The following is a 15,057-nucleotide window of genomic DNA, read 5'->3' as shown; positions in this document are numbered from 1 at the left end:
CGTCTATTTAGTGCTCAGGATTGAGCAAGTAAGACACTATTTTATGATACTGATTGAGCAAGTAAAACACTATTTTATGATACTGATTGAGCAAGTAAGACACTTATTTTATGATACTGATTGAGCAAGTAAAAACACTATTTTATTATACTCATTGAGCAAGTAAAACACTATTTTATTATACTGATTGAGCAAGTACGACACTATTTTATTACACTGATTGAGCAAGTAAACACTATTTTATTACACTGATTGAGCAAGTAAAACACTATTTTATTACACTGATTGAGCAAGTAAAACACTATTTTATTACACTGATTGAGCAAGTAAAACACTATTTTATGATACTGATTGAGCAAGTAAGACACTATTTTATGATACTGATTGAGCAAGTAAGACACTATTTTATGATACTGATTGAGCAAGTAAAACACTATTTTATGATACTGATTGAGCAAGTAAGACACTATTTTATGATACTGATTGAGCAAGTAAGACACTATTTTAGAGTGCATTTTTTGATACATTTTCATTCAGTCAAACTTGTTTATGTATTTATAACACTTTGATCTTGACCTTTGTGTTATTTAATCTTTATATTCTTCACTTGTATAATAGTAACACATATTGACGTTACTTGTAGTTGAACTAACAACTATTTCTGGACAAGAAGAATGTAGAACAAATGGTTTCTGAAACTGTTTAAATTATACGATTCTGTATCATTGTTTATAACTTTTGACATGCAGGTTAGTGAATACAAAACATTACTTAACATGTAGTTGTCAGATTTTTAAACTGATGGAAAAACTTTGTATTGACCTGGGCTAGGGAAGTGTTATATTTAGTCTTATAAGTGTTTATAAGCTATCAGTATCATAAAATAGTGTCTTACTTGCTCAATCAGTATCATAAAATAGTGTTTTACTTGCTCAATCAGTATAATAAAATAGTGTATTACTTGCTCAATCAGTATCATTTTAACTGTGTATATATAAAAAAGCTTTAATTTTTAAGGGTTTGCATAGTTCTTGAGGGTGGACTGTGTGTGTATTTTTTGTTGTATTTTGTAATTGTAAGAACTTGAAGTTTGGGAATGTATTATTTTTATTTTTTTATCTTTTTAATATGTTAAGCATTTAATTTTCAAGTTTCTTTAGGTAATTTCTATCCATCAAAGAAAGAATTATAACCCTAAAGTTGATGTGCAGGTGACGGCTGGAAAGAGGTTTCATCTCCGAATGATATTGAAAAGTTGGTGCAAGTGTCTGTTGGTACAAATACGGTGTGGGCTGTTAGTAGGACAGGAAAGGTGAGCAGAGAATACTGTTATCATTCTAACACAAAAATTAGTTCTTAACTTTTAAGTATATCATACACGTTCTCTTCGCTGTGTCGGCCACATGAACCGATTCTTTTGTGTCGTGTCGAAATGGCTAATAATCTGGACTTTGTAAATTGAGTTTAAAACTTCCAAACAATTTGAAAGTAGATCTTGATGGATTTACTGTAGATAACTGAATATCTTTAATGCTTTTCTTCTTGTTGTTAAACTGATTTTAAAATTCTCAACTTTTAAGATCTCTTATACAAGAAACTGTGAGTAACTAATATAAACTGTTAGTTCAGACAGTTGAAGTACACCACTTGAAAAGTTGAAGTCGTGTTGCTAAGCGACAGTTTGAAGTTGTTGACTGCTGTTCTCAAACAGCATCTATCGTTAATTGCTTAGAAATTCTCGCCATGACGAAAATGAGACCAGCATCCATTCCCGCTGACCTACATGATACAGAAGAAGTTATATATGACACCTCTACTTTCTGTAAAGATAACTCTAGTATTACAGCTGCGTTTATTGTATTTATGTTCTATTAAATGACCGAACTTGTGGTACTTTACCTATCTCAAACTAATTAGTCCTTTAAATATTCTTTTAGAGTGTGTCACATACTTTTGCTTTTTTCGTTCCTGATAAAAAAAATAAAATCTCTGAAAACTCTCTGAAATTTAGATAACTTTTCTGGATTCTTATAATCGCTCTAAGGCACTCCTCTTCAAAGTGACTAACCTCTAGCATTTTCACGGGTTACACCTGTTCTGACTAATGTAGCCCCATCCCCAAGTACAATCCACACCAACCCCATTGGACCAACAGAAATCTGACTGACTTCATAACCAGCTGGAGTTGTAACATGGATCCACCCTTGGCCTTCAGGACGGATGGTTCTCACTCCATAACGGAACATAACCTGTGGAAAGTGTCCACATCATTAAGTAAGATTATCGTAGACACAACATGGAGGTAAAAACAATATTAGTGATTAAAACACGATTCATAATTTTCACTTGCTAATGTAATTTTGTGTGGAAATTAATACATGTAACAACTTAATTTTGACAAAACCTGATATCTAGAATAATCTGATGTGAAAAGTGTCACATCAAGAACACTTAACCTACAGAGCAAGGTTACTGTATAACCCTCACGATCAATATCAACATCTGGTCTATCGAACATGGTTACCGTATAACCCTTACAATCAATATCAACATCTGGTCTATTGAACATGGTTACCGTACAACCCATACAATCAATATCAACATCTGGTCTATCAAACATGGTTACCGTATAACCCTTACGATCAATATCAACATCTGGTCTATCAAACAAGGTTACCGTATAACCCTTACAATCAATATCAACATCTGGTCTATCGAACATGGTTACTGTACAACCCTTATAATTAATGACAACACTTAGTCTGTCAAACAAGGTTACTGTATAACCCTTACGATCAATATCAACATCTGGTCTGTCAAACATGGTTACCGTATAACCCTTACAATCAATATCAACATCTGGTCTATCGAACATGGTTACCGTACAACCCTTATTATCAATATCAACATCTGGTCTGTCAAACAAGGTTACCGTATAACCCTTACGATAAATATCAACATCTGGTCTGTCAAACAAGGTTACCGTATAACCCTTACAATCAATATCAACATCTGGTCTATCAAACAAGGTTACTGTACAACCCATACGATTAATATCAACATCTGGTCTGTCAAACAAGGTTACCGTATAACCCTTACAATCAATATCAACATCTGGTCTGTCAAACATGGTTACCGTATAACCCTTACAATCAATATCAACAACTGGTCTGTCAAATAAGGTTACCATATAACCCATACAATCAATATCAACATCTGGTCTATCAAACAAGGTTACTGTACAACCCATACGATTAATATCAACATCTGGTCTGTCAAACAAGATTACCGTATAACCCTTATGATAAATATCAACATCTGGTCTGTCAAACAAGGTTACCATATAACCCTTACAATCAATATCAACATCTGCTCTATCAAACATGGTTACCGTACAACCCTGACAATCAATATCAACATCTGGCCTATCAAACAAGGTTACTGTACAACCCATACAATTAATATCAACATCTGGTCTATCAATCATGGTTACCGTACAACCCTTACAATTAATATCAACATCTGCTCTATCAAACATGGTTACCGTACAACCCATACAATCAATATCAACATCTGGTCTATCAAACAATGTTACTGTACAACCATACGATTAATATCAACACCTGGTCTATCAATCATGGTTACCGTACAACCCTTACAATTAATATCAACATCTGCTCTATCGAACATGGTTACCATACAACCCATACAATCAATATCAACATCTGGTCTGTCAAACAAGGTGTACAACCCTTACAATTAACATCAATAACACTTAGTCTAATGAACAAACTTTCTAAACAACCATTACAATCAACATCTACTAAACAAAGTTAACAAACAACACTCCCAAGGGCTACATACTCTGCCCATCACAGTTACTGCCCATACAGTTACAGCATCAGGATCTCCTCCAGGTATTTCAGATCCTCCAACTGCTATATCAATAAAAGGTTCTTCTGTGGGATCTTCGTGTACACTGGGAACCTACGGAAACAAAAATACTTTATGTTTTTTTTATTTAACAAATGGTATTTCATTTAAGTCACATGCTGTAGGAAACATTAAAAAAAAGTAATAATACACCTAGTCAGCTTACCAGTTGCCTTGTCATAGAAAATTTATGTACATTTCAGACTAAGTAATTAAACAAGAAAACATTTTCAGGACAGAAAAGAATGGCCAAAGAAACAATAAAAAGATTTCAAGATCCGTTATTTGTTTCTAAGTCTTCAAAAGTTCCAACTAAATTCCACTGTTCTTCTCTTCAGAAGCTAGATCTTTTCACCTTCAAAAAATTACTTCTCACACTATTTTATTCACTCTACACAGACATAAGTAGTTTAGAATCTGGTCTTCTTCGACAATTCCCGTAGCAATTTCCTAAGTTACGTACATTTTCAGAAAAGGAAAATGTTAACTTCAGAAATGCTACTCACCTCTCTGCACCACTAAAAGCTAAAATCCCACACTGAAGATGGTGGAGGGGCCCAGTGCTTATAATTTACTAAGATAGGTTCTGTTCTGAAATAACGACAGAAAGGAAAAGCCCATGGAGTGCGACTTCCACGAGAGCAGGGGTCGCCTAACGGAGCAACAACCGGTGGGAAACTTCATCCTTTTCAACTCTTCATCCAAAATCTCTATCTCTGTTAAAGAATTTATTATATCAAAATCAATATGATTTTTTTTTACTACCTGGACCCATTTGTCCACAGTTGCATAACGTCTACACCGTATCCACTTCTTCCTGCGTACCAAGGAGTTCCAACGTTTTTCTGGATAATACTGCCTTGGGAAATCAATAGCATACGTCCAACCCTGCATTAAAATAATACAGTTTCTTATTAATTATTAATTAGTTATTAATTAACTGATTAAACAAGAAAAGCACATTTCCTTTACAGAAAATACAAACCATATTCTGTTTGTTCGTTTGTTTGCAAACTAAAACACTTTTTTAACTCCTTAAGCCTGAGAAATCACTACTAGCATCCAGATAGCATCCTAGAAATCACTACTAGCATCCAGATAGCATCCTAGAAATCACTACTAGCATCCAGATAGCATCCTAGAAATCACTACTAGCATCCTTCTGAATATCCAGATTTACCCATTGGATGGTGACAGCATCTGATAACATTTACGAAAACTAATCCAAACAATGTTATTGTCTGCAAAATTATGAAAATTGAAGTTTTATAAGGTAGAGTGATAATTGTTAGAAAATCCTGATAATAATTCTGGCAGAATGCACCAAAAACTACAGGTTTAAAAGAGTTAAAACAACTTGACTGGAATATTCCTAATTCAACATTGCTAAGTGTTCAAGTTCTTTGAAGCTCAGTAATACAGATCAAGAAATTAGTCTGAAGGGAGAAGAAGCGAAGAAAGAAACCTCCAATTAAATAACAAATGAATGGAATGACTGACCTAAACAATTACATTGAGTATTCTAGTTATTCAAAATGTTTTGTTAAAAACATATATTTTTAGAAGTTGAGTCAAAACACAAATATAACAACAAATCAAAAACCCTTAATTTATGAGATTACTCTCCCTACTCGTCCAGGTAACCCATTCCAGTTGTCGAACCTCAGAATTCCTGTTAGTATGCTTTGACTGACTACTTAAACAAATACTTTCAATGTAGCTGATATATTTAAGTCCCACAGCATTATAATTTATAACTAAACCCAATTGTTGAAACAACTATAGGCTTATCTCAGACCTTACTAACTAAATTTACGTCTTCCTGCTTTGTATTTCTTTATTACAGTAGTAACATAAAGCAGTAATACAAAGTTATGTTATCTCATCAGCAGTCTTTAATATTAACTCCCTTCGAGCCGGTGGCTTGTTAGGTACAACTTTACTAATAATGGAATAATTAGTCGGGAAAATACCAACCCAATAAAATTATTTCATCTGCAAATGTAATAGTGTTTGATGTTCGTAGTAGGCGACTGTTATTTTTAAAGTAAAGAAATAACAAGTTATTACTTCCTTCAAAAAAATAAATAAAAATCCTTAACAAATATGTAATACTTACAGGATGGTTTAAAAAATAAATTCATGTACTGAATAATATCCACAAAATTAAACAAATGATATTGAAATTTCCAACATGAAGCACGAAACATTACTTCAGTCCCAAGCGGTTGTCCGTCAAGGTTTTCTTCTACATGCCACTCTCCTTCCCACTGCCAGCTATCTGATGCGAGCTTGAAGCTTTCCTTCGGAAGCGACTTCAAACCATCTTTACTACTCCATGGTGGGCGGTCCGTAGGTAATAGATTACTGCTAAATCCGCCGTATGGATTCCACCTCTATCGAGCGATTAACACCAGGATATATCAAGTAATTAATTAGAAACACTAGAAAAAGTTCATATTATAAACTTAGTCAAGCACACCTATAGAATAAATACCCATACTTTAGATTACAAACACGTAATCTTGTGTATCTTATACAAATGTAATTCTGTAGTTGTTCAAGTATTAAAAATAAAAACATCTAAATGACTTAAGAAGTTATTTTCAACAAAGCTTTAAACAATCTTTTTATTACACACAAAATTAACCAACATTTCAAACTACAGGTTATAACTAGTTAATTAAATTAAATGTACAGTATGCTATAGCAAATCAAGGTGTCAAGAAACCTGCCCCACAGAAACTTGAGCCCAAGATTCATTGTATTTTTGAGACCGGTGTTCTAACAACTGGACTCAAGGGTCAAAGCTTTATCTTGGTGATTAACTTGATTAATCAATTACATCAACTAGTGTCGCATAAAGTAATTAATTAATCACAATTATGAAAATCAATTGATATCACAAAATAGTCAACTAATTAAAAATTAGCATTTCTGATTAGAGTTGTTTTCAATTATTCAAACTAATCGAAATATTGCCAGTGTGATTTCTATTTATTTTAAATTAATTCAAGGCTTAATAAATGTCATGGCTGACAAAAATAATCAATTAATCAAAATTAATGTTTCTGATTAGCACTATTGTTTGATTATTCCAACTATCCAACTTCAGTTGGAATGACTGTGTGTGGCAATGCACGTGTTCTCCTTGTACATAACCAAAGAAAGTGTGGGTGTGGCCCAGTACCATATTAATGCATAGGCCACCTAGGTACAGGCCTAGGTCCCCCGAGTAACAAAATTATGGTTCGTAAAACTAGCAGAATAGAGGCAAGAATGAATTATTATTATTATTCCCAAATATTACCTGAGCCTAGGGCCCCGCTAAGCCTTAATCTAGCCTCTATGTGGCCTAGTGACTGTTTGTTACATAACTAGCCATAGTGATGCCTGTTGCACATCTGAATAATAGTTTAGCATTAAATTCATATACTGCTTACTTATCAAAGGTACAAACATCACATAAGGTAAGACTTTTTTAATAAAAACTATATTCGATATTCTTTATTTGCTCAACAAAAATGTTGATTGCTGAATAGCTTTCTCATATAACTGTGTTTATCAGAAATTACTAAACATGGACTCTCAACAGTCCAACAGCCTGTAATTAGAGGGGGAACTAGCACGGGGTAGATGGGGCAATGCCCCAGGGCTTGGCGTAGTCTTATCTTCTGTAAAAAGGGGCCCCGATCATTTCTTTGCCCACTCTCAACAGTCTAACAACCCATAATTAGAGGGGGAACTAGCACGGGGCAGATGGGGCAATGCCCCAGGGCTTGGTGTAGTCTTATCTTCTGAAAAAAGGGGCCTCGATCATTTCTTTGCCCGGGGCTCCTGAACTGCTTGTTCCGCCACTGCCTGTAATAACATTATGTCGTTAGCCTATTTACGTGAATATAACTCCTGTTTAATTATGACTAGCTCTAGCTATACAGGGAGCACTGAAGAGAGAGAGAAAACATGTCTAGTCAATTTCACTGTCTTTAAACATAGTACAGGAGGCTTTAACTTGTTTGATTTTCTGACTTTTCAGCATTAATGTACGTTTTGATAGTTTTTTTTCCAGTCTTTATTTATAAAATGTAAATATATTAATGTGTTCTTTCTAAACTTACATCTGTATCAACAACCTCTCAATTAAAACCCAATTAACCTCATGTTTTCTACAAAAAAAATTCTGAAATGTCTGTAATTAAAGATTTTCTTATATTACTGTGATTTTAATATTTTGTATAATACTGTTACGACATTGGAGGTCACGTGACGCTAGTATCACGCCACAAGCTTCTCGAACGTTCACGTCCCTTCCTGAAATATTGGGAGTTTACTAGATCTCGGTATTCTTTTATATATAAGACGGTCACAACGTGATGGCAATAATGTAATGAGTAATTGAATGTATGTGGACAGAGAATATTGTTGGGCACGTGAGACGTTCGTTGTGAGTTATAGCGTTGGTTATACCGTGACTGTTGAAATTAAGTGTATTGCAAAGTTGTATTCAGAAAAAATAGACCAGTTTTATTTAAGAAAAGACTTGTATCGTTAGAGTTTCTTCGGAAATAATTTTTACGGAATATTAACTAACGAACGGAGACGTAACAATACTTTGATTTCCACCTTATAATTCATTTTATTCTCTTCAAAAGGATAATCTAGTATCATCACAAAGTTTTTTGCAAAATAGTAATGTTGTACTGTCTTTGTCTTTTCGCTGAATTATATATTATCTACTACACATTATAACAAGAGTCAACTAGTTTTATGATACGAAGTTTAAGGACAATTACTTTTAACCATGAGTTAGTTTATTTAGTCTTGTGAAAATCTATAGAGAAAAACCCATGGAATAATATCAATCACACTTTTCACTACGTTTCATACCTGAAACTTAGTGACGACCCTCTCCTAGCTCGTCAACTCTCTCTCTAGGTCACCAACATTAGCGACGAATACCTCGATTTAATAACAACACATTCTTAATTACCAGGAACTGTTTATTGATACATAACACCAATAACCTGGGACATGTGGTATTAATGTAGTCCTTAACACTACCGGTAATCAGGACTACAATACTATACCTGACTAATTTTTAAAATTGATATCAGGCAATGGTAAACTGCAAATTAATGGGTACAGCTGTTCTACAGATTCTCAAGATTTACTGCTTCCACCACATCTGGAGGCAACCTGTTCCAAAGGCCAACCACCCTGTTAGAAAAATAAAACTGTCTTAACTGAAGATGGGTCCTACCTGCCAAAATCTACACGTCCCCTAGTCCAACAATTCTCACCCATTAAGTATGAAAAAGATTTCAACACAATGAAATCCTTTAATAACCTTAAAAACCTCATTCAGATTAGCCAATACCAAACATTGTTTGTCTAACCATTAGCCAATACGAAACATTGTTTATCGAACCATTAGCCAATACCAAACATTGTTTGTCTAACCATTAGCCAATACCACACTTTGTTTATCTAACCATTAGCCAATACGAAACATTTTTTATCGAACCATTAGCCAATACCAAACATTGTTTATCTAACCATTAGCCAATACGAAACATTGTTTATCGAACCATTAGCCAATACGAAACATTGTTTATCGAACCATTAGCCAATACCAAACATTGTTTGTCTAACCATTAGCCAATACCAAACATTGTTTGTCTAACCATTAGCCAATACCAAACACTGTTTGTCTAACATGCATCAACACAATTAAATCCTTTAATAACCTTAAAAACCTCATTCAGATCCCCCCTAACTCTTCTTTTTTTTTGTCTCAAAAGAAAACAGTTTCAGAGATCTTAACCTGTCCTTGTATGAATCCTTTCCATCCCAGGTTATCATCCTAGTAACCCTCATCTGAAAATTTTCCAACAAATGTCCTTCCTAAGATAAGGAGCCCAAGACTGTACACAATACTCGAAATTTGGCCTAACCAGTGGTGCATAAAGTAAAATTGTCAGGAACTTACTTTTTAGTAGTATACATAGTAGTATAAATATATGGGTGTGTTGGGCTTAGGATTCTTCTACAGTAGGTGTCTGTGATTTGTTGGTGATAAATTCAACAATAAACAAACAGCATACACTCCACTTGTTTTAAAAATAATATATATATATATATATATATTCAAAACAAGTTAAACATATGTACAAAAATTCTTTACACTACGGACATCATAGTTGTATCTTAAACACTATACAATTCTCTTCTTCTTGTCAAAAGCATATTAGGTTAATTCAATTGCTTTAGAATTCAGATGACAAGCCAAACTATTTCTCTCTCTTTTTATTGCAATAGTATCAGTATATAATTCACTTATGCTGTTGCGTGAGTTACCTCAGTTGTATACTGAACTTCCAATAATCATCTGCTTTTTTGTACTTCCAATAATTGTCTGCTTTTTCGTTAAAATCCACACAGGCTGGTTCAGTTACTTTAGAACACCCTTTGACGAGACAAATTATTCTCCTCAACTCTTTCGAACTCTTAATCTCACTCTAACATCTTAACCATTAAGTCATTCACTCCTACGATAGTTAACTTTACATTTTCTAACTGTTCTCCAACAGAAATTCCCTTTCATATGACTTTACTTTTACTCTCTTCTTGTTCCTGCTCATCTGGTCACAGTTATTTATACATTTATGACTTAGGCCTTCTAGAAATTTCAGTACCCTTGGCATCAGCGAGTTACAAACACAATGTTCAATAGTCTTGACATCAATTACACAAACATAAAATTAATTAATTAATTAATAATACCTACATTAAACAGTCATTTATATCTGACAGAACATAACCTCTTTAGACTTGTATTCAATATTTCTATAGATACAACCTACAATTGTATTTTCTTTGCCACTAGCAACAACACACTGATTAGATGGCTTAAGAGACTGATCAACTATTACACCAAGATCCCTTTCTTTCATGATACAGTTAAGGTTATTCCCATTCAAATTATACTTTTAATTCAAATTATGATAACCCACATGCATTATCTTGTATTTATTATAATTAAAACCCATCTGCCATTTATTCGGTCAAGTCACTAAATCCTTTTGTAAATGAGCAGCATCCTCCTCACATCCAGAAACACCCCAAATTTTAATATTATCAGCAACTTTAAGTAACTTACTGACCATTTCTTCATGTACATCACTGATGTAAGTCAAAAAGAGCAGAAGTCTTAACATAGAGCCCTGAGGTATCCCACTTGTAACATTAGCCCAGTTTGAAAGAAATCCATTCATAACAAACCTATGCTTTCTTTCATCCAGCCAGTTTTCTATCCAATGATCCAACTTATCTCCCCCCATCACCTATAGATATAATTTTTTCTAACAAGTCTTTTTATGTAGCACCTTGTCAAATGCTTTCTGTAAATCTATATACACCAAATCCACACCCGTACCTTCGAAGAATGACAAAAGATTAGTAAGGCAAGATTTTTCCTCAGTGAAATCACGTTGACTGTCCAACAAAACATTAAGCTTCATTAAATGACTTTTCAAAGCATCTTTTATCAGACTTTCAAAACTTTTCCCACAACTGATGTAAGATTAATGGGTCTATAATTATTGGGACAATTTTTATCATCTCCCTTTAAAAGAGTAACATTAGTTAATTTCCGATCCTTTGTCACCTGCCCACTATTCAAAATATAGTAGCAAGTGACTCACATTATCCAATCTTTCAAAACCCTTCGGAAAATATTATCTGGCCCAGGAGCTTTATCACTCTTTAAACTTCACATTCTTTCTTAACCAGCTCACAATTAATGTGATCATCTTGTTTCCATCTATCACCTGTTCGGAATGAGGAATAATACTTAAATCTTCATTAGTAAAAGCAGAAGAAAAAAGAAGAATTTAATAACCAAACCATCTCATGATCATCAGATATCAACCTTCCTGTATCATCCCTCAAAGGTTCTAGTCTCAATCTAACAATTTTCTTACTCTTAATGAATCTAAAGAAATCCTTACTGTTACTTTTCAATCAACCAGGAATAGAAATAATGAAATAATTACATTTACTCGAGAGAAAGCTATCGGGAAGATTACATTCCCTCACGTAACATCACATACAATATGTTAACTTTAATTGGTCTTAACTAAAGGAATACGGATGGACGCTGCATTCCCAATCGGGAAAGCCAACTAAAAAAGATGAAATTCCTCAAGCACAGTTAAATTCCTCGGAAATGCGGGAACATAATATATTTCGATCCCTGCATATACTTTTTGACTTTGTAATTTCACGTGTCACCAACTCTCTCCATCTTGTATAATCCTTTTACTCTCTCTCATCATTGCAGTCAGTTTAAACATCTTAACAAAGACGCGTGAATAATTAAGCCATTAATCTTATTAACACAAGTCAATTGAAATGCCGCATCTCCATCACTACAAAATGCATATGTATACATACACCTTTTGTTTCACCAATAGAATTTTGAACAGTTCTTTCGTATCACCAGTGCCAATTAATTCTAATCATTAAAAATACTACTAAACTTAAAAAAGTTTCAATACTGCCTCTAAAGAAGTTATGGCACAGCTTTTCAAAATCCTAACGTACCTGATTTTCATAAGTAGTTTCCCAACAGCGTATGGGGACATCACTTCGGGGAATAAACACATAGACCTGGTGGTCACTTCCTATTCCCCACACACACCACTGAGTGGCTGAGAGTCTTTTAAGTTCAACCCCACAATAAGGAACCTCCCTCCAACTTTGCTCTTGGGTGGAAAGAGTAAAAACCTTCCCTAAACTACTGGTAATCCACAACTTTGTAGCAGGCATCGGCTTATTTCCCTATAGTTCTATTTTTCTCCTCATTAGAAAGCTTCTGATACCATACCTGAAGAAGGAGTGGCACAAGTGTACCTCATCAGTTACATAGAAATATATACATTAATACCAAAACAGTGGTGACCTTAGAAAATAAGCAAAAGGAAAAATACACTAAATTTTTGATATCACTTTAAAATGCCAAGTTAAATTTTGGACTTTATAACTGGGCCAGGTGTTGTTGTTTTTTATGTTATTTCAGATTGTATACAGAACACCAGGCCCGGTTAGACAATCCAAAACTTTTTTATATATTTAGGCTTTATATCAGAATTATACTTTTGTTTTACTTGGGTGTAAATATAATCAAAACCTATCAGATCATTGTCTGCCTTCATAGACTATCTTATTCCTGCTTGAGTGTGTGCTATAGGCAAGTGGAAACCTTAACCCTGAACCTGACATAGCCCAAGGACAATAAGAATAGTCCCCCATTGGGATAGGGGTAAGTTTACAGACTTACAACACTAAAATCCTGAGTTCATTTCCCTGCAGTGGACACAGCAGATAGCCCAATGTGGCTTTGCTCTACAAGCCTGTCTTTCAAGCTCATCTTTGGTTAAAAGTAAAATTTTAAACACTCCCTTTACTTTTCAGGAAATCATCAGTTGCCCTCTTATGTTCCTGTAAAGTTCTATTAAGAGCTGTTTTTTTTTAAGAATACTGTAATTAACATTTTGATTATTGTTAGAACAAAATAAAAAATTCAACACAAAACTAGTTGTTCGACCAGTTGATTCAAGTTCCATTTAAATAACCACCTCCCCATCCTGATCAAAACAATTAAAAATTTTCTTAAATAAAATGGAATAATGAAACACTCAGCACCTTTAAAGATGCTCATTTTTCTATTTACCAGCTAGCCTTAATTCTTTGTAATTATTAGTGAGCTATTCCTGGAACAATAAAATTTAAATAGTGTTTAACCACTAAGGAAATAGTACGTTGATTGGGTCTTCTCATAATATTGGAAGTGATTAACAACTAGGATCATAGAATGAACACATCTTGTAAGGTCAGGAGTGGGAACTAATATGTAGTATGATTAATAGAAAAATATATATAATGGTTACATTTTGTTAGTCAACATTAGTATCAATAAATCTACTGTAGTTGAATTACTGAAGTGTAAGTATTTCTAGGTGTGTTCTTTAAACCAAAACATCCTCTACACAGCTCTAACTTACTAGAAACTAGTCTAACACTTAAGACTTTGAAGTCTTACATTAACAATTTGACTAAGGTGAAAGTCAAACTTAACATAAAACATCAGAGTCTAAGTGTTAGATTACAAAAACCAAATTATCTATGGGGTGTTGAGTCCGTTTTACTTCATCATATAGTAACAGATTCTCTTTTTTTAAATATCAACTCTGGTAAAAAAGGAATGTTTAATATATATAAAATTAGATCTATCTAACAACTTGCCAAAACTGTAAATTGTGATATTGTGAGATAGAACACAATATAAGCCACAATCTCACACAGCAGCATAGTTGTCCAACATGTTTTTAAAATTCAAATTACAATCACAGACTTATGTCATTGTAGTAAAGTACTTTTTGTATTAATTCAGTAATTCAATTTAAATTTTAATTAGCAAGCTTATTTTTGGGCTAACGTTTTCAAGTTTATGATAAATTTTTATCTGCACATAGAGACTAAATTAAAAATGGCAGGTCTTTTTTCCTATACCTTAACTGTCGAAGACAATCAGTTTCAACAACGATATCAATTATCATATTATTATCAATATTATTATCAGTAGGCTACAAACCTGGAATTACGACTTTCACCTGTCTCCATGTAACTTGTAAGCCTCACCTTCAGTAAGAAAGATAAAACTGAATTGAATTGTGCAAGTGGTTATAATTTATAAACAATGTTATGCGTGGTTAATAACAAAAATGAAATATTATGTTAAAACATCTTCGATATGAAATACGAAAACTTTACCTTATCGCTTACGAGCGTCTGGTGATAAATTGTCAAAGTAAACATAACAAAAACGAACACCTGGTGAAGGAAATTGTCAACACTAGACATTTTAATCTGCTTATGGCCATCCCAAATGCGCGCTTAAATTTTGACTTAAAATTCAATGTGAAATAGAAAAGAAACAACATGACAAATCAGGAGCGCACCAAGTTTGAAACGATTATTATAATAACCCCCAGATAAATATACCACAATAGCAATATGGAAAAAGAACTGTACGTAGAAGAAGGGTTACGCCATCTTATTCAA

The 15,057-nt window shown here is 33.7% G+C and overlaps 1 protein-coding gene across 1 annotated transcript in view; it reads right to left on the bottom strand.

The window, feature by feature from the left end:
• LOC106475229 (tectonin beta-propeller repeat-containing protein-like) overlaps positions 1–14,794 on the bottom strand; it is a gene marked incomplete at its 3' end in the record, with an annotated part of 19,628 nt that extends 4,834 nt beyond the window's left edge. Inside the window, exons 1-6 of the mRNA XM_022379399.1 lie at positions 14,588–14,794; positions 12,538–12,820; positions 6,147–6,329; positions 4,699–4,821; positions 3,865–3,987; positions 2,069–2,249 (exon numbers count right to left, since the gene is read on the bottom strand). Coding sequence (XP_022235107.1) covers positions 2,069–2,249; positions 3,865–3,987; positions 4,699–4,821; positions 6,147–6,329; positions 12,538–12,762 — 835 coding nt within the window. The remainder of the gene's footprint in view (positions 1–2,068; positions 2,250–3,864; positions 3,988–4,698; positions 4,822–6,146; positions 6,330–12,537; positions 12,821–14,587) is intronic.
• Positions 14,795–15,057: the final 263 nt, after the last annotated feature.

This window comes from Limulus polyphemus, unplaced genomic scaffold (assembly GCF_000517525.1).
Source record: "Limulus polyphemus unplaced genomic scaffold, Limulus_polyphemus-2.1.2 Scaffold8257, whole genome shotgun sequence".
In the NCBI taxonomy this organism is placed as follows: Eukaryota; Metazoa; Arthropoda; class Merostomata; order Xiphosura; family Limulidae; genus Limulus; species Limulus polyphemus.
Note: the sequence above shows the minus strand (reverse complement) of the source record. Positions and strands in the feature narration are given on the sequence as shown.